The sequence below is a fragment of the Barbus barbus genome (assembly GCF_936440315.1).
Source record: "Barbus barbus genome assembly, chromosome: 27".
In the NCBI taxonomy this organism is placed as follows: Eukaryota; Metazoa; Chordata; class Actinopteri; order Cypriniformes; family Cyprinidae; genus Barbus; species Barbus barbus.
Genome location: NC_136755.1, coordinates 13,656,751 through 13,678,005, shown reverse-complemented (window position 1 = coordinate 13,678,005; position 21,255 = coordinate 13,656,751). Strand labels below are relative to the sequence as shown.

General features: G+C 37.1%; 1 protein-coding gene across 1 annotated transcript; it reads right to left on the bottom strand.

Moving 5' to 3' along the window:
- Positions 1-586: 586 nt before the first annotated feature.
- On the bottom strand, positions 587-21,242 carry c19h1orf94 (chromosome 19 C1orf94 homolog). Its single transcript, XM_079380604.1, has 7 exons — positions 20,894-21,242; positions 19,223-19,869; positions 17,125-17,298; positions 16,881-17,029; positions 4,439-4,566; positions 3,863-3,930; positions 587-748 (listed from the first exon to the last, which is right to left on the bottom strand). The coding sequence occupies exons 1-7, from the start codon at positions 21,142-21,144 to the stop codon at positions 705-707; spliced, it is 1,461 nt and encodes a 486-aa protein (XP_079236730.1). The 5' UTR covers positions 21,145-21,242; the 3' UTR covers positions 587-704.
- Between the last annotated feature and the right edge of the window lie 13 nt (positions 21,243-21,255).

Genomic DNA, 21,255 nt, shown 5'->3' with positions numbered 1-21,255 from the left:
TGAGACTTAGACTTCAAACAAGTGACTGGCCATTTTCGTATCTAACATCTTACTCAAGTTATTCAATATTAACTTAACATCCATGCTGATATTAGAAAAACAACAGAATTCTAGACTGTGTGAGATTGTTTGGTGCCAACAGGTAATGATTGTATGTTCCATTTTTATAATCCAGGACACTTACTGATCAAAGAGAAACATATACAAATGACAAAACAAAAATTAGACAGGAACTTTACTGCAAGTAGACAGGAAAAACCCCAGGAAGAGAATATCAAATTATATGCATCCTAAATATTTAATCTGCATGATAAAATATGCATTATATTCCACAGTGGAGATGCAATGATTTAGATACATATTATATAACTTAGGCTTTTTAATAACATCTGTATTGAGTCTGCTATTGACATACTTTTATCTTTTTTTTCAATGTCTGTTTATGATTTATTTCCATCTTGTTTCCTCTCAGTGAATTACCTTGATGTAATGGTTTTGTTGTATATGTGGCAGACCTACAAATTGCAGCCTTCAGATAGAAAAGCCTACATGCTTAAAAATAAAATGCTCACACAACACATTTTTATCTGAGGTAACTGCTTTATAAAACTGTCCATATACAATATGGAGTACATGACAACTTCTGATTAACAGAAACAGTAAAAACAGCCAAAACAACAAAAAGAGTAGAACAAAACAGGTGGTCAGAACAATGTGAAGGCATCTGCTGATGTGAACCCTGGAGAAACTGCAATGAGAAAAATGGAAGAATTACTTCAAGCATCACATTTCTGTTTCAAGATTTTACTTTTAAATAATTATTTGGCACAATAGATGGAACACACATTTGGAGACATAAATTAACTTCCAGGTGAGTTACCTGAAATAGATGGACCTCTGTTTATATATATACACACACATTTTGAGCTGCATTTTGGGGTAAATCATGAAGTTGTGAAACTTTTCCTAGCATGTTCTGATGTAATTCTATGTTTGTGAATTTATTTTATACGATGCTGGAAGCTCCTAAAATCTAACCATCCCAGATGGGCTGAGAACAGGGGAGTGCAAATAAACTTTGTTTCATTTAGAGGTGTGTATGGACATCTAGCCTAAAGAGGCCAAAGCAACATGTGGTGTGTGTTATTTGCACACTTCCTCCGAGATGCAGAGAAAAGCAGTGTCCCTTACGAGATCTTGCAGCTTGTACCAATCGAGAGCTGATATGTGCATAATTAAAATTAATGTATTCATTTGATGTCAAGCGCTTTAAATATTTCAGACACAGGAGGGCAGGGGGAAGACGATCTGAGCAGCACTGCAAGGGCGCTGTATTATTGATTGATCGCATGCTCAGTTCGTCACGGCCGCTGTTTAGGTGCGCATCTGCGCTCCGGGTTATTAGCGTCCAAGTGTGTGCTTTTGTGTGCAAGATGATGAAATTTTTTGTTCCGAGAGAAACACTCAAAAAGAAAGACCAAAAGGGCGCTTAGTCTGAAAAGATGCTACAATGATTCCCATTGTGACGTGATGTTGTCCTGCTCAGGGCCACATCATGGATACATGTTTTTGGAGTTTTTGAAGTTGCCATTGCAGGAGTGATGGTAGTTTATCGAAAAAAAGAAAACATATATCATAAAATACTTTATAAATAATAATAATAATTTTTTTTTTTATTGTTATTATTATTATTATTATTATTAAAACTATTGTTAGTTTTATTGTTGTTATTATTAGTATTATTGTTGTTGTCATGAGACAAATGCATATACATATATACTACTAATACTACTACTAATTATAATATTTTAATTACAATTATTATAATATTGTTAATTATAATAATACTAATAATAACAATTACTTTTGAATTATTTTATAATTTAAATATTATTATGAGACAAATACATAAGAAGAAATAGAAGAATGTACCAAATTTTACATTATTATGATTTCAATGTATGTTCTGTTGACTGGGTAGAAATCATTTGGAAATATGGCTGCAAGGAGATGATTTATTTACCATTCATTCATTCATTCATTCTATTGATAGATTTAGTTAAATGTTTCTCTCCAGATTCAGTACACTTATAGGTGAGCAAAAAAAAAAACTAATAAAACAAATATATATAATCAACTTGTTTTTTTTGTTGTTGTTTTTTTACATATTTATAATAGTTTGATTAAAGGAATTTGATTGGTAAATCAATGTTAAATAAATAAATAAATATGTATTTATTTATTTATTATTATTGTTATTATTATTATTATTAATTTGGTCCTTGTACATGAAAGTAAGTATGAATGTTTGTTTTTTACATAACATTTTAAGCATTCAAATGGGTCTGGGGGCCCAATGGCCATAATCAGTTAGCAATAGATGTGCCAAGGGCCCTAGGGGCCCCAGGGGCTCAGCTGTCAGCTCACACTGTATGCACAGAGGGTCCTGATTTTCATACCCCTGAAACATTACCCCCACTGGCCCAGGCCAAAAAGTCTGCCCTGATCCTGCCTAACATAACTGCTATTGTAATAATTATTGTAACTGATTGCAGATCATCAGCAGTGACTAATTGTTGGCAGTGTAATCATTCTCATTCTATGGCTGTCTGTTGAAAGGACATTTACAGCTTTATAATGCATCCCAAAAATGTGAAATCACAGATGCAGCACTTGGCAGCAGATGCCATGAAGAGGCAGAAATCTCATTGCTAGTGACTCATCATAAAACTGCTAGTGATAGACAGGCTCTTGTGTTCCTCGCTGGCGTAATAATCAGGACCACATACTGTACGGCATATTGAAGCGTACTGAAGCAATGCAGCGCCACTAGATGCACCATAAAGATATCAACCAGCGACTTTCCTTTCATTTTATTGTTCTGTGGTATATATCTCACTTTTTTCTCATACTGATTTGGCCTTGTCAAAATTCCTTTTGTGGTTCCTTGCTGTACTGTAGCATGATGGTCTCTCTGGAGTCTGCCTGAAAAGTTCTGAAGTTCAGCCTGAACTCAACTTCTATAGACACACGGCTATGGTATTTTTGTACGTCAAAGAAAGAATGGTATTTGACAAGCCAAACATACATAAACTGAGGGATTGGTGTGAGCTATCACTGATAAAAAGTTCTTTCCTGCTGTACACAAATGAGTTAACCTTGACTGCTATGAGTGACAAAGAAAGTGTGGGGATAAAATCACTATATAGTAAATGCCATGACAATCATTTTTGAGCACGAATGCTGTTTTCTCTACAAATGTGTGTTGATATATTATTCCAAATATCTTGTTTTGCACCTAATTGTAGCTTTTACCAATGGCCTTTTCAGTGAGAGCTTAATTTCAGGTTAATAGCTTTTTACAGTAAGTCTTGTTGACTTTTAGTTTTATAATTTGAGTGTAAAAAAGAAAACATGACAACATTTTTGGCACAACATCTTCTGCAGTGTTTCCCTTAAAATGTTATCCCATTATCTTTAATTGCAAGCCCACTGCAACTCGGCGGCAGAGCATTTTAAATGGCTTTCATCTCTGAATGAGCAGAATTAGGAATTTTTACCTTGGATAAGTGCATAAGTGAAAGGCTTTAAACGCAACATAATAGCATGTGTCATTCACAAACGCGGCGCATCTCGCGAATGGAATTAGCCTCTAGTCACACTTAAAAAAAGACAATGGAAGGTTACAAATGTCACCGTGCACATTCTCATACTTGAGCAAGCGTGTTTCTGCTTGGTGGGGGCTTCATTGTGGAGCTCAGATGACCCGTGAAATATAATGTAGCACACTTCACCTCACCTTCTCACTGATGCAGACCGTGCTACAGTTTTCCCCTCAAAGAACAGAGCAAATCAACCTTACCGTTCGCTGGGCACGTGAAGTGCTGTCTGCCCGCTGCTGACGGATTTACATTGCCTGGAAAATTGACACTGCGGGTAAGATAAGATGGAGAATTAACATTAATTCAACAATAGAGGTGTGTAGTATGGCTGTTGGATAAACAACAGTACAAAGCGATAGATGTCTTGTTATATCAGTGATTTATGGATAGGTTCGAGGGTTTTCCACCCTTCCCATTATGGTTTCAATGCCTGTAATTATGATCTCTGTTCAGCAATGACATGAATATTATTGAATCTGATCCTGGTAAGCTCTTAATATAGCAGGACATGACATATCTTTTACTTAGCCTGCTCTGAGTAAAATAGCTCATTTTGACCTTTAGCTTCCAATCAATAAAGTGTGATTATTAAGAAGACAACACAACACAACACATTAAAAAATAAATAAATGCTATAGATAAATGTAGCTGTATAAACATTGTGTTGGAGATTACAGCTTCTGTTTTAATAAGAGGCATTAGTTCATTTCAGTTAAATGTTAATTTTCCTAGCAATGGGAGGTGTCATCTCAACTGGTGTGAAACTGCATTCTTACTAGTTGCCATGATGATAAGGCCACAGGGAGAAGTCTCCAACAATATAGTATGGATTCATGCCAAATCCTGGGGGAGGCAGAAAATTGGAGGAAAATAGGGGGTTGACAACCATATGCAAGGGGTCCATCTGTATGACAAATATGCAGAAGATATAAATTATGAAAGTCAGTGATGTGATGTTATTGTAAAAAAAAAAAAAAACAGTTAATCAGTTAAAAAAATTATATTATCATAATTTTAAAGTATTTTAATTTTTTTTTATTTACAGTATGTAAAGTATTTTTTTAATGTGTAAATGGTTTTGCCTCTCTATGGTTATTTGTCAATTAATAACTAAACACAATTATATAAAAGGTGTACAATAATTTATAAAAATAAGTTAAAAGAGTTAAAAAACAAAAGTTTACATGAAAAACTTTAAACTCTTATTTTCCCTTCAAATGTTTTTTTTTTTTTTTTTACTTAATCCAAAACCAGTCTGGCAGCTTTGTAAAACATAACAGTATACAGTCAGTCTGTCATTTTCACAAAATAACAGAAGGATCCCTGAGATGTAAGATGGGGCCTGTTTGTATGAAACAAAAAAAAAAAACAAAAAAAAAAAGAACGAGTTTTCAGAGTGATTTGAGCAACATAAACATCGCTGTTCCTGACAACTATTGGGGGGGAGGGGGATAAAATTAAATAAAATTAATTAAAATAAATGGATGGCATTGCTGACTAGTCAACATTAAGTATTCTTAGTAAGTAGTGTAATAATGTGTTTTACCACAAACTAGACTGGTAAGTTTGACTCTAGTAAATCACAATGTAGAAAAATACAAATAATCTATAAATAAAAATAAATAACTTGCAACAATAGTGTATTTCACAATAGTGGACGCTGGTCAGAAATTTGTAACATAAAACATTAATTGCATTTATTCAAATTACAGTGCCCTCCAAAATATTGGAACAGTAAAGACAAAATTGCTCTGTTGGATGTGGAGTCAAGACATTTACAAATATGATTAAAAGATGAATATGAGACAAAACTACAGAATGCCACATTTTATTATTGGATGATTAAACACATAGATGTTTTACCAGCTAAGAAGTTCAACACTTTTAAAGTTTCATCCCTCTAACTGATGTGAGCATAAGTATTGGAACAGTTCCCTCACAGGTCTTTCTAAGTGATCAGCTGTGTCCTGTTGCATTAATTCTTCAGATATTAAAAGCAGAGAATGTGTCATATCAGTTATATCCATTACTTCTGTATTCTGAATCTTGCAATCGATGATGACACACACAAACCAGGATGAAGATGGGGCAGCTGACTTTGAGAGAAAAGCAAGCAATTTGGATGCTAAAAATAAAGAGGAATTAAATTAGAGCTAAAGCAAAAACAAAGGGCATGGAGAAATCAAGAGTTTGGAAACCACCAGCGACACCAGCAACCAACAATGACCTGATCGGCTGAGAAAACAACAGTAGTTGATGACAGACAAATCACAAAAGCTGTGAAAATTAATCCTAAAAGACATGTCTGTAAAATCACCAACAACTTCCAGAAAGCTGGGGTGATGCTCTGACAATTTACTGTCCTCAGGAGACTTTGACACAGAATTACAGATGCTACACAGCAAGATGCAAACCTCTGACCAGCACCAAAACTAGAAAGGCAAGATTAGAGTTTGCAAAAAAGCTCAAAGGTGGAACTGTGTTTATGGACCAATGAGACAAAGATGAACCTTTATCTAAGTGATGGGAAAGCAAAAATGTGGAGAAAAAAGGGGAACTGCAAATGATCCCAAGCATACAGCCTCATCTGTAAAGCATGGTGGAGGTGGTGTCATGGCATGGGCATGCATGGCTGCCTCTGGAACAGGCCCTCTCAACTTTACTGATGACTTAATGTATGATAACAGTAGCAGAATAAATTTGGAAGGGTACAAAACCATCTTGCCTACCAATATTCAAGAAAATGCTACCAGATTCAATGGGAAGTGCTTCATATTGCATCAGGACAATGACCCAAAACACCCTGCCAGTTCAGTCAAGGAATTTATAAGGGCAAAGAAATGGAAAGTCTTAGATTGCCCAAGTCAATCTCCAGATTTAAACCCGATTGAACATGAATTTCACCAGCTGGCGAGGAGAATAAAGGCAGAAACTCCCCAAAACAAGCAACAATTGGAATTGGCTGCATTAAAGGCTGTGAAAAGCATTTCAAAGGATGAGACCAAGAGTCTGGTGATGTCTATGGGTCACAGACTCACTGCTGTGATTGTGCGCAAGGGATCTGAAACTAAATAATAGCTTTTAATCTTTTATATCTGCCTTATGTTCAACTGTCCCAATACTTATGCTCACATCAATGAGTGGGATGAACTCTAAAATGCTGTTCTTTGTATTTGGAAAAACATCTGTGTTGAAACGGCTAATAATAAAATGTGACATTCTGTAGTTTTGTCTCATTTTCATCTTTTAATCATATTTTCAAATGTCTTGACTCCACAGCCAATAGAGCAATTTTGTCTTTACTGTTCCAATACATATGGAGGGCATTGTATATCTGAGGTATTTGAGGCCCCAAAGTAATGTTAAATTTTCTAATGGAGAATGTGGGATGCATGTCATCAAGTTTTGTTCATAATTAGTTCTCATAAGATTAAGAAAAGTGATTAAATATTAACCTGATACTTCAATGTTAAATATTTTGGAGCTATTAAATGGCATTGGACTCTCACTCAGAATATAAGGGTTAAATGAATGTACAATTTTTAGTAATCTTGAAACATTGCAGTGTTGTTTTGGATTTCTTCTGGTTTGAGTAACAATGAAAAAAACAGCATGTAATATTTACATCAAACAAAGCACTTCAAACTGCTCTCTGGAGCAATCTCTCACCAATTTTCCATCTTTTTCATCTAAACAATGTCACTGTTTCTGTAAAATAAGCATAAAGAGAAAATAACCTTCTTTTCTGTTTCCCATCTATGTGAGAGAGGATGTTCATTTTCTTTTCTTTTTATACCTCAGATGTATAAACCCCCAGATTCACAGTCGTGACATGACATCAAAGCGGCTCGATCTAAAGCAGTCTATACCTCCCCTTTTAGTTCCCCCATCTCATAAATATCATCAGAGCCATATATTGTATTCACATGAATGTGACAGTGTCGCTGAGGTAATACATTTACTTCCTGTTGTTAGAGCATCCAACACTTCAGCTGTTACTCTACAGCTGATATGAGACTCACACAGACACTCCTTTGCATCTGTTTTCTCAAAAACCGGGATTCACCCTTCACAAAATCACAATATCATAATAAATTATTCAGCTGAACGTACACAAGTTCAGAGGCACTGGAAAGTGCAAACATATTTATTTTACCTTAAAAGAGTAATGTGAAATGAAACTCTGAGTTAAATCTATGTTTACCTATAACTGTTGAAAACTTGTGATGTTTTGATTGGCATTTCAAGGAGACAACCTTTCAGTCTCAACATTTCTACTGTTTTGGAAATGTATTAAGAAAGGGAATGATTGCTAGCCTGTTATCACAACTGCTACATCTTATAGGGAGTCGTAGTCATGTTCTTCATGTTCCTCTTTTTTCTTTTGTCCCAAGGGCTGGTTTTTCTAATACAATTTTTATTTAATCATTTTTGTTATTTGAAGGTCACATTAAAACAGTCTTAGAAACTTGTCATGCCTTCATTTTTGCTTCTTTTCAAATATCCTGTATTAATTTTGCTTTACCCTTTTTCCAGATTAAAAAATTCAACTTCAATAAATAAATTAATTCATAATAAAAACCTGAAGAATTACTTGTTTAAAATTATAAAAATAGTGAAATGAACAAACAATTCAATAAACTTTTGAACAGAATGAAGATGTGTTCATTGTTCTTATTTCGCCTAAATATCTTATTTTTTTTATTTATTTTTTTTATTTAGTGCAAAAGATGCTGGAAAACCAAAAAACACACACACACACAACCCCCCCCCCCCCCCCCCCCCCCCCCCCCCCCCCCAAAAAAAAAAAAACCCCAGCAATGGATTATTCAGGTAACAACACAGTATTAAGAATCAAGGGGATGTAAACTTTTGAACGGGGTCATTTTTTTGTAAATTCAACTATTATTTTCTCTTGAGGACTAAATGTAAACGTTTTATGTGAAATATTTTATTCAGGTCAGTCCTAAATAAATAAAAAATAACATGCATTTCATATGATCCCTCTTATGTTAAAAAAGTGTATGTAAAATTTTGATCACAACCATACATACCTACATAAATACATATAATAATTACAAAATTATTCTATGGTACTGTAAATTGTGTTTTAAGACACTGTATTTTCCTCAGTGCCAAACCTTTCTGTAGTTAAGGAACACTTACTTAGAAATCTATTAAAAATGTGTCCCAAGGATTGAACTTGATACGATTATCTTGTTTTAGTGTCCAAATGACTTTTACCCCAATCTTCCGTTCACCTCCTTTTACACACAGATAATATATCTTTATAAAGCAAGTCTACAGGCACATACACACCAACAGCAACTCCCAGTCACACACACCTAAAGTACTTACACAGCCCACAAAATTTAAGGTGTGATGAATGAATGCAAATTATGGATACAAATGGCTGGGTGCGAGTCAAAGAAAGGGGTTCATAATTCACAATAACCAGTGTGACTTAACTACTATCGGCCAAGCCAAACGCCTCACTAAATAATACCGTCAGATTACTGCAAAGTGCTGATTCATTCAGACAGCCACCGACCTCCAAGGCCACGACACAGCCGCTCATACACACATCCACAGGTGCTTAGGGGTGCAGAGGTGTCCACAATTATTGAGTCCTCTGGGCAGGCTTCCCATAATGCATTGCTAATAAGCCCCTCTTGCCCTCATTGCACCCTTGCATGCCGTTTGAGGACAGAAACAAGCGCTCGTGTTCCAGTCATGTCATTGACGTGTGATTAATGATTACATGATAAAACGCGAAGTATGATGAAGGGAGAGTGAAAACAAATGGTACAAACCGCTTGTGGGGAATGAAAGAGGAAGCAAGTGCAGATAACTGAAGATTGAAGATTGAAGAATGATCTCAAATTTCAGGGCTCTTATGAGGGGCATCCATCACCAGAGACAGTCATACAAATAGCATCTCCCATATTCAATTAGTTCCCCTCGCAGCGCTGGCTACATGATCGTCAGTCGCTACCATGCTACATGATCGTCACCCTAATGCTCATCTGTCTGCCCTTCACTTCTATCTTCCCCATCTATTCATCCTCACATCTGTGACCATTGTTCCATAAGGTAAGGTTGTGAAGGGCTTGACACATTAAGAAACCGTTCTCGTGACAACTAAGTATTTTTGGCAATACAGTGTAATTTTGTAGTTGTCACACAAGATAAGAAACTAGCACATCGGCCACCTGTCTAATAGAATATTCATATAGGGTCAATGTGGTGACAATAGTTTTTGGTTATCTGCCAAAATACATTTAAAGAAATTCATACAAATAATGACGTTTTAATAAACAACATTTGACATATTACCATTTTGATATTATTTGGGGACATTAAGTTACAATATAACAATAATGAAAAAATCATCCTCAATATAGGGACGAAATTCTTGAAACAGAAACCTTATAAAGCAGTTTGGTAAAATCCGTTACTATTGTGATTTCTTTTATATTGTATTTCTTGAATATGTACAGTGACAAGATCAATATGTGTCTTTAAATATCAGATCATTTTACCTTTTTATGACAAGGTTGGTTCAGGTTGTGGAATCATATATGTGATCAGCTGCCCAAAAGTTTTATGTTAATGAATGAATTTGTACATTTTAAAAATATAAATCCTTTTTAGCTTAATTTTTTGTAAATAATTATATTATTAATAACATTATATTATTATAGTATTCTAGGTAAATAGAAAATATGCCATACCTAGATTTATTGGTTGCACCACTTTTACTTGGTTACTCCACATGACATTTATAGCCCTGGTTTCACAGACAAGGCTTAAGCCTAAAATGTAAGTCAGATCTGTTTCAACTGAAAGCAACTTACACTGACTGATCTTAAAATATATCAGTGCTTTTGTTTTGTCTCAAGATGGATACCAGCAATGTTTTTTTCTAAGGCACTTTTATAAAAAATTACTTAAATGTCTTAATTGATCTATGGCCAAATCCTGGCTTAGTCTAAGCCCTGCCTGTGAAACCAGGCCTCATTACATTTAAACTATTTTTAATGGTCCTAGTAAAAAAGTAACATATTTAAAACACATTTATTACATGCTAAGTATCATTCTAATCTATTAACATATTTACTTGAGACTTACTTATATTTTTAAAAAAAATAATAATAATAATAATTAAACTTTATTTAGAGTACTACTTTTGCACAATGCACAATAATAGTGCCCAATAATTCTTAATATTAAGCCTAAAATGTGTTTTAATGTCAGTATTGATGAGGATTGTATGATCTTTGAATAATATCAGTCTTTAAATGCAAGATATTAAAGTGTACTGTGAATTATTAAAGTGTACCTGAAGTATGCAATCCTTGCAACAGTTCCACTTTAGCACAATCAAATATACACTGTAAAAAAATTCCATAAAATTTACGGTAACAGCAGGCAGAGATATTTGAATGCCTTGTTTTAAACCTGGACACTGTGACGTGTCTGAAGAAGCTGCTTTGCTTAGTACATAAATAAATGTTGGAAGTAGGTTATTTTATTAAGTGTTATACTGATGGCTACATCATATATTAAGCAGACTATGTTAAAATACACTAAAATAGATCAAAACTCAATGCTAACAATAATGTATTTTGAACCTGTTTCAAGAAAGAGCTGTCAAGAGGCTTCTTTGAAAGCTCCTGATGCATAATGAAAAAAAGGTATAAAAATAAACAATTTGTAGGACAGTTCATTAACAATCCATTTAGTGTATTAAAGAAGAAGAAGAAGAAGAAACACTGTTTTGTTTTGAGTCTAATAAAAATTACATACCAAAACCAAGGGTGGCCATCCATGAAGTGAAGACATTAAACATTTAGGTACAATATAAAATCTGCTGACTAGAACTGAATACTAATGCTAAATGTTTTATGCACATCATATCTTCATGTTGCCCTGTTAAGGTTATGCAAACTGAAGAGATGATAAAAGTATAGTGTAGTAAACAGTGAAGGTTTTTCAAAAGTACATATGCGTCTGAAGCATGGCACCAAACCTAGAGGACGCAGTGTCTCGTTCGAACCATGGTTACATACGTAACCTGAGACGTTCCCTTTCCAGGGAACTTCGAAATGGCCGGGCCTCCTGGACCCAGGGTAGAGCTCAAAGGCTTGGAATCAGAAGAAGAGATTCCTTTAAGGGGATTCGACCAAGCGCTTAGGATAGTAACTAAGTCTTGGCCTGTCATACAGGGGCTACTGCTTGCTCTGCAAGAGCTCTCTGAAGGAACTGTCTCAACAGATCCTTGGTAGCAACACCCTGTTCAAGTAGTATCACTGGGGATACATAGGTAGAGTGGAGCCCAAGGTGAAACCGGGGCCTGACCGACTCAAAGAATGGGCACGAAGCCGCAGCGCGTAACCCATACCGGTACAGAATTTTAGAAAGACCGCAAAAATATAGGTGTGCGATCTTACCACAACGTGGCTTTCAGAAAGTGCACAGAGACATGCGTGCGCACTTACCATATCATGGATTTGAAATATTCTCGGGTGGGAGCAGCATGCTCATAGGTGACCCTCTATGCTGAGGGGAGCAATACTAGCTCGACCAACAAGGAGAGCAACCTAACAGGGAGGCAAAGAGGGGCCTAACAACCTGAGGCCGCTGAATCACAGAGCTCCGGGGAGCGGAGAACCTAACTCTCAGTATGAGAGGGAACTCAGACGCTCAGAAGGGAGCGGCATGCTCATAGGTAACTCTCTATGGTGAGAGGAGCAATGCTAGCTCGACCAAAAAACAGCCTAACAGGGAAGCAGAAGGTGGCCCAACAACCTGGCCTAACTCTCAAAATAGGAGAGGGACTCAGACGCTCAGTTTTGGGAGCGGCGTGCTCATTGGTGACCCTCTAGTGTGAGGGGAGCACTGCTGAGCTCAACCAACAAGGACATCAACCTGACAGGGAGGTAGAGAGGAGCCTAACAACCTGAAGTTGCTGCTCAACTGAGCTCCAGGGCGAACAGAACCCAGTGAGAGGAGTCCTCAGACCCTCGACCGGGAGTGGCAAGCTCAAAAGTAACCTCTAGGTGAGGAGAGCATTGCCAGGCCTGACCAACATTGTAACTCAACAGGGAGGCAGCAAGCCTCAGAGCTTATAAAGAACCTCCCGCAGTGAGATTTTGGAGCACTGCCATGTTCAGAGCGGCGCTCTCAGCCCCTTACGACACAAACTGGGAACAGGAGGTGCATAGCTAGCTCTCGCAATGAGGGGAGCACACCCTAGCTCGACCAGAAGGCAGTGCCAGAATAAAAGGACAGTCCAGCAGCACCCAAAGGGAGACTGTCATCTGTTAGTAGGTGAACGTAGTCCTACGCTCTCCATCTTGATAGACCAACGGGTTAGCCAAAAACCATACATGTCTGAAGAGCTATCGCTCCTCAGAGCTAAAGCACTCAGGAAGGGTTTCCGCAGAAACACCTCTCACTCGTACCTCCGGGAAAGCAGTGTACTCAACTCCACTCCACGGAGGGGCGATTCACTAGTTCGACCATAAGGATAGTGTGACTCAAATCTCAGGAAGCCTCTCGATGCGAAACACGAGTAGCGCATCCTGGCTGGGGCAGCTTCTCGAAGCAAACACCCAGCCAGGAGCTCAGGGAGCACATCACGAAGCAATAATCTCCAAAAAAGGCTCAGCCTGAATGGAGGACCCGCAAGTCCTGGGTTGCAGCGCTATACTGGGACCTGAAGGCCAAGGAGGCTCCCGCAGAAGCCTAGCGACTTGGCTGCATGATCCAGCGAGCATGATGCCGAAGATGTAGGCCATCATCCAGGCTGGATCTAGTACTGACAGGTGAGACCATATCCACATCGAGAGGGCTCACGGAGTGCAGTATAATGTGGTTAGAACATGTTATAAATCATCTGTCCAATAACTGCAGACAGATACCCACATCATAATTCCTTACTGATAGGGAAATTACAGATAGGGAAGATTTCCCGTCAGGTCCTTTCCCTGTTCCCTGATAATTCTCACCGTACTCGCAATGCGCAGTGTGTATTCAGTTCCCACGGGAGCTAAATATGCTCCGCCCACGTGCTAGATTACCTCCGAATCAAGTGAGAACAGAGCTGCCGCCACGAATGCGTCGCTATTCCAGCGAGAGGCGAACACACTCATGCAGACACGGGTATTACAATTTGGGTAAAAAGTGAAGCACTCCCCTTCCCTTTTTCTCAGTAGTCCCGCGAATGCATCACGATGAGCACACGAGCGCATTCAACTCCCTCGAGAGCTGAACGCGCTTGCTCTTCACCACACACACACACAAACACAACCCGTGAGCCGTGTGAAACTGCGGGTATCAGAACAAAGCCTCCGTGCGAGAGAACATGCACTCCTAGTCGTGCTTAGCTTCTGCTAACATAAACAAACGGTCAGTGAAGACGAAGAAGAGAATGACATATTTTCCCGGCGCTCCTTTATAGTGTGCGCGGGCAGGTGGTAACGTCATAGGCTGTCGCCGGCCAATGTTATTGTCGTGATTAGGTATGCTTCAAGACACCGGTCACGCCGAGCCATTCCCCATAGCAACCCTTAGAGGACGCAGTTCGAAGTTCCCTCGAAAGGGAACTTTTCTAGTTTTGTTTCAGACTGTCCTGATCTCTATGAAAAGGAAAAGATGAGACAGTATGAGCAGATCCAATTTAAACCCACATGTAAGTAAAAGCTCTTACACTCCTTTTCCTTTTTAAACATTGCAATATAACTGCATAGTGTTTGTATGTGTATATTACATGACAAGATTATGTACGCCATTTGAGGAATAGTTCACTCAAAAATGAAAATTTGCTGAAAATGTACTCAACCTCAGGCTATTCAAGATGTAGATGAGTTTGTATCTTCGTCGAAACAGATTTGGAGAAATTTAGCATTACATCACTTGCTCAGCAGTGGATCCTCTGCAGTGAATGGGTGCCGTCAGAATGAAAGTCGAAACAGCTGATAAATACATAATAATCTACATGACTCCAGTCCATCTTTTAATGTCTTGTAAAGTAAAAAGTTGCATGTTTGTAAGAAACAAATTCTGATGCTCTTTCACATCAAAATCCACCAACATACTTGTTTAAAACTGTTTTGGACTTTTTTCACTTCTCAAGGCATTAAGTTAAGTGGTACCTGGAGTCTTGTGGATCATTGTGATGTTTTTATCAGCTGTTTGGACTCTCATTCTGACGGCACCCATTCACTGCAGAGGATCCAATGGTGAGCAAGTGATATAATGCTAAATTTCTCCATATCTGTTCATATGATGAATAAATAAACTCACCTACACCTTGATTGGTAAAGAAGTTGAGTCGGTTTTTTGTGAACTATTGCTTTAAGACAAAACAGCACAATAAACTCTTTTTGTACAGTGCTATCAATAATCATATATTTTTTTCTAATTTGGCAGTGAATGTCTCTTAGCAAAATCTTGACAAACATTTCAACATGGTAATGATATACTTCCTCATCTGCCTACTGGTCAACACATAATTAAGAAGTTGAAAACTAGAACTTATTCAACTTTATGTTTTATATCTCTTTCTTATCTCTTCTCTTGTTTTAGCACCTCAATGCTATCGTTCCTCTGCACTATAACTAAATAGGAGAACAGCAGCCCAGAGCCCGAAGCGGTTTCATTTCAGAATTTTCAACAGTATTGAAATTCTCATCCCTTCCGACCAAATAAATAATTTAAGACTGAGAAATTCAACAAGGACAATTGTCCAGTCCAAAATTATGCCTATATGATGAAATAATGGTTTCCCTGATAGTTCTAGATGAAAAATCTAATTGCCCAAGAACAAGAAACCTGTGTAGCCTAGCAACAGCACACAGCCTGGTTTTAAAGCACTCTGTTCATGTAAATGCACTTCAGGGCTGGTCACGAAGCAGAAAAGTTTCTTCAAACTCTTGAAAGTAATCACTCTTGTCTCGAGCAACATGTGGCACCACATTTCGAGAGAGAAAAAAATAGAATAAACATAATCATAATAATCATAACAAGCATGACCTATCAATTAAATTGACCTTGCTACAAATGTTCAATCAACAATTTGCATCAAACATGGCAGTTTAATTGGCCTCTTGTTCTTTGTTACCTACTGACATCTCAGTCTCTCCTTGTGCTAAATTCTGTGCCACAGCGAATATTAAACATCTTAATGTGCCTCTCGCTTTAATCATACACAAACTCATTCAGACACCTCCATGCAACTAATCATCCCTGAGGAGAAGTGAGAAGGTCATGCAGTCATCAGATTATGTGTCCAGTAAAATCATCCCACATTCACCAAATTTAGAAAAACCACAGTACACTGTAAAAATTATTTTAATTTTAACTGTAAATACTTAAAAAATGCTTCAGTAAAAACCTATTAATTGGTTAACTAAGTTTTCTTATACGGTGAGAAACTGTAATAGTGCTAATCTTACATTTCATGTAATTCTACATGTAGTTTGTGGAAGTGTAAAAGAACAAGTCATCTTATATTTTACAGTGAAAAACCTAAATGTGACATTCCCAGAATTTCCTGTGTGACAGCTTATATTTGATGGTATTTTGTTAATATATTCCTCAGCTTGCTGAAAAACTGCAGAAATGGATTGTTGGATTTACCAGTTTAATCTTTTTTTTGTCAATTAAAAATTTAAATGTACAGGTTGTTTTGTAAATATGTTTGCTGTATTTTTACAGACTAAATAAAGTTTAATCATACTTTTTATATCAGAGTACTACTTGTGCACAATGCACATTACTTAATATTAAGCCTAAAATGTGTTTTAATGTCACTGTTGATGAGGATTGTATGATCTTTGAATAGCATCAGTCTTTAAATTCAAGATATTTAATGCATACCTGACGTATACTTGCAATCATTCCACTTAAGCACAATCAAATATACTTCAGTATATTTTTAGTATAACTTCAGCACTACTTCCGCACAATTAAAGTGCATTAAGTATGAAATTAGTTCTTCCAATTTAGCAGACTTTAAGTAGTCCAGTTTAGTATACTAAAAGTACAATTGTAGGGTTATTTTATTAAGCACATAAATATGTAAATTTATTTGTAGCATACTTAGCGTGAAATAAATGAATTTCAAAGGGTCCTGTTGTTTTTTTGTTATAGTGTTTTTTTTTTACAGCGTAGTAAATGTCAGCAGTGCAAATGCTCAAATTTGGGGTGTACCTCAGGTGCAGAGAACCACAGGAAACAGTTGGCCGGCAGTGACCACGGGCCATGACCCGTTGCTGTAAAGAACTGGGCATTTTGTAGGGGACACCTTCCACTGCTGTTCCAAGTCTGGATCCTGTCCATATCTACTAGCATTGACATGTCTGTAATCGCAAACACAGAGGACGCACTTAGTAAACAGAGAGAGAAACAGAATGAACAATGAGAGACAGGATTAATGTAAGTGAATCATCTTCACCAGAGCCTGGACCTGTGGCCTTTGTCTTTGCAACAGTGACATCCTCGTGGTATATATGGCCTTTGGCATTGTCAAGAAGCCCAGCTGCATTCTGCACGCTCCCAGTACTGCTGCCAGCCCGGGTCTGTGCCATGTGGGCACCATCTGCACTCCTGCCCAACTCCACGTCTCCACCTTAGGAAGAACAGGTGACAGGATTAATACACGAGGATCGTGAATACTAGGCAAATCCCATATGCCATATTAAGAAAGGAAAATCAGCAAAACAAAATTTACATATGAAGCACTATGTCAACATCAATGCCTTTTTAAGTGCTTAAGTTAAGGATTAACATAAATAATAAATCAATCAATAAAAATCAAATCTTTATTGGTCCCCAAAGGGTAACTGTATTGAACATTTGTAACTATATATACTTTTTAATACAAATACACAAACATTCAAATGTTTTATTTTGTTTTGTTTTGTTGTGCAATAGGCCTATACATGAATCACTATCTAAATCTGCACATACCCTTTGGCCTTTAGGATGCAAAAGCATTGGCAGAAGTAAAGGGAGAAAAAGAGATGGCAGGAGAGAAAGAAAAGAAAAAACATGAAGATTGCAAATCGATTCTGTTTAGACTGCTATTACAAACGGATTCCATTATCAAGAGGAAATGGATATATTGATTTGGGCCAATGCTCTCTTCTTTATGTTTTTTTTTTTTCATTTTCAAAATAATGAGTGACTTTTTGGGTTTGAGGAGCTCCTTTCGTGCCCTGAGGAGAGTGCTGACTGAGAACCATCCATAGCCTTCCTTGCTAACAAAAACAATACTTTCCCTCTGAGCTAATGCAAGTCGTACATCAGTGCCATGCAGTGTCACTACAAAAGATTCCCAAGCCGACAAGACGGCATGAGGTTGAATGTTATCGCTATGGAACCCTTACCTTAAATGGTGTTTATATAATTGCTATCCTGGAATAAACTACCGAGACACAATATACCAATATGAGTATGTCTGTTTATGTCTGTAAGATAAAAATTACTTGTACTAAAAAACTTGTCATTTCACAATATATACAACTCACAGCTGCACAGTACAATAAGTTGGAATGGAGGTTGATATGACTCTGGTAGTATCCACTCATTCTTCAGTCACTGCATTTCCCACCAACTCACACACACACATGTTAAGTAATGCAGTTTATTAAGAGAACAACTGCAAGGTGGTGCTTCATTTTTAGCTACATTTTACAGTTTTTGCTTTTTGTCAATAACAATTTCCAAATAAATCCACTGCATAAGTGTTTTGCATGTCTGAGTAATACAGTGGTGCTTTATAACTGAATTCATCAGTTTAATGAATGATTCAATGACCGAATGAATCAGCCATTTTAACAAATAGTTTGAATGAATGACTCAATGACTCATTATGACTTGCCGCCACCTACTGGCATTTTTAGATTCATAAAGTATCTCATTTTTTAATTTATCCATTACAGGACAAACCAGTCAGCACCAGCACAAAAACACACTCTGAAAAATATTGTCTATTTGTCATTATTTACAAAATCTCAGGGAAATAAAAAATACAAATAATAATAAACATAAAAAATCAAGCTATTTTTGTTGGCTTAAAACTGGCAATATTGTGTCTAGATGTAAGTTACTCAATATTAACTTATTGTTTACTGTTGGCAATATTACACAATAATGCTTGTCGTCTTGTTCTCCAGAAATTTATCAGAAACTACCCAAGCTGTCCTTGTTAGGTTTTTAACTTGCTGTTTTTGAATTAACATGTGATTAAGTAGATGAGATCAATCAGAACAGCAAGTTTACATCTATCCAAATCAGTTTTCTTCTGTATACATTTCTTAGTTAAAATGACACTTTGTGCAGTTATTTACATATCTTTCAATTCTGCTTAAATTAAAATTTGTTGCATCCTGCTTGTTACTGCACTTCAAATTAATTTAAAATTTAGGAGCTGAACTGGAAACTAAAATGACCATGAGCATGAATGAAAATATATTAGGTTTTAGATTTAGATTTAAATTATTAGACATGAGCGTGGTGGGGATGTTATGGAATATCAATATCACATTTACCTTCAAATGCGTGATCTTTAGGTATAATCTGCTCATCTGCTATTTGGAAGTCTGCAAACACAGGTAGATGGGAACAGCTTGGCAATGAACTTTGTTCTTCCAGGATAACTTTCTCTCTGCATGCACTTTCTGTTTGGGGGGAACTAGGCTGGTCAATGAAGCCCTGGGCTGTTTGTGCTTCTATTTTTGGGGTTGTTTTAGCCGAGACTCTTGGATGTTCTTTTTTATTTAGTTTTTGAGCCCTCTGTGGTTTTCCACCATGCAATTGGATGTTTGGTTTTCCTTTTAAGACAGTTGCTTTATAGGAGCCACTTTTACTGACGGGGGCTTGCTGTGGTGGCCTGTCCACCCGCGGTGAGGCAGGAGGTGGAAGTGGAGGAAAGTCTTCATCTGAGGGCTCCTCAGGGATGTCTACTTTCCCTGTGACCTGTTTAGGTTGAATTTCTTCAAGAAACTCCTCAGTTTTATCTCTTTCAGCCTCTTCCTGACTTATGATCTTTATGGTTTTGTCAGGTTCATGACCATGTTTGCATCTTTCATCAGGAAAACATGAACACGTGGCATCAACATGCCCCTGCAGAAGAGTCTGGGTCGTGTTATGCTGAGTCATTAACATGACCTTGTCCAACTTTTGATGCCCCGCGCTCCTGAAAAAGAAGCAGCATGCATTATTTCAAACTGCAAGTGCATTGTGAATGCAAGTCATACTGTTATACTGAAAATATTCACAGGCCAAAACAGATACTAGTGGAGATGGATGCATTGAAAGCACAAAAAGTACCAAATATTTTTATGTTAAAAGGTAAACAAGCCCTCCATTAACCAAACATGAACTTCCAGAGAATTTTCTTTGCATGTTACTGCTGTAAATGGCGCATATTTTGTCTCCAAGTATGAATATTTCATGATTTTGTTATTGCTACCGTGCAATGGGGTTCAAACCAACAACACAAGGAGATCTTACCATTGCTACGTGGTCTACCTAAAATAGATGGGGTAGGTGTTTCCATGGACCACCGGGGACAGATGGGAGATCTATTAGCATGGGCTGCCATGGCCAGATTTTGCATACGGTAATTCACGCAATAGGGAATCAGTCTCTGACTTTCTTCGTTGGTAAAACTTTGCAAATCTTCAGTCCAATTTAAGACTGACTTAAAGGGCCTTTACAAAGATGATGATGCCTTATTTAAAAGTACAATCTATGCAGCTTTAAACTTTGTTGTGACTAAATGATTAAATAAATGTAGTTAGTAAATGTGAATGTGTACATTTATAAGAATCTTTATAGAAACATGTTTATGTATTTTTCTAAACATAAATCTGTCTGTAGTATTAATTAATTCAATTTTATTATTCATATGCATATTATCATATTATATCATATTGTTCATATGAAAAATGTTCTCATAACATTTATTTCTGTAAATGCCAATACATTTTGAATTGCATGATATTGTATATACACTGTATATTCTATTGTAATAACAGTGTAGGTATACACAGAAGAAAGGCTGCATCAAAGCCACCTCAGAGCTGACTTATTTTAGTAAAGCTTTAATGCTGCATTGTGTATTTACACTCAGTTACTGTAGGATCCGATACAGAGTCTGGTCAGACTCATTTACTAAACCACACAAGTAAAAAGCCATATATTCTGTCGTAACTTACTGAGTGCATAGACTGCCATAATGTCCTCTGTAGCTCTGGATATTACCGTCTTCCGCAAACACATGCGCATTTTCTGGTAAATGCGGCCAAACTCCCTTGCTGGCCAGAACAGAGCGCTTCAACACTCTACCACAGGCTCTGTCCAGACTGTCTTCTGGTGTACAGGGATGGATCCACACTGACCTGGGAAATGGTCCTAATGCGTCCCCAAAACGCCGAGGTTTTGTCTTATCACACGGTCTTTTAAACATTTTACATGTATCTCCAGACAAAAATTATCATTTAGGTTTCTCTTATCGTGATTTTCTTGTTTGTGGCTTGCGTCTGCCTTCCTTGGAATGTTTAGATTGAATATTGTATTG

Bases quoted from the DNA above. Each gene is read 5' to 3' on its own strand.
- c19h1orf94 (XM_079380604.1), bottom strand. From the start codon at position 21,144: ATGTTTAAAAGACCGTGTGATAAGACAAAACCTCGGCGTTTTGGGGAC. The intron at 17,030-17,124 runs GTGAAGATGATT...TTGCGATTACAG, and splicing joins GGCCACAGGTCCAGGCTCTG to ACATGTCAATGCTAGTAGAT. The intron at 749-3,862 runs GTAAGGTTGATT...TTCTCATTGCAG, and splicing joins CTTCACGTGCCCAGCGAACG to TTTCTCCAGGGTTCACATCA.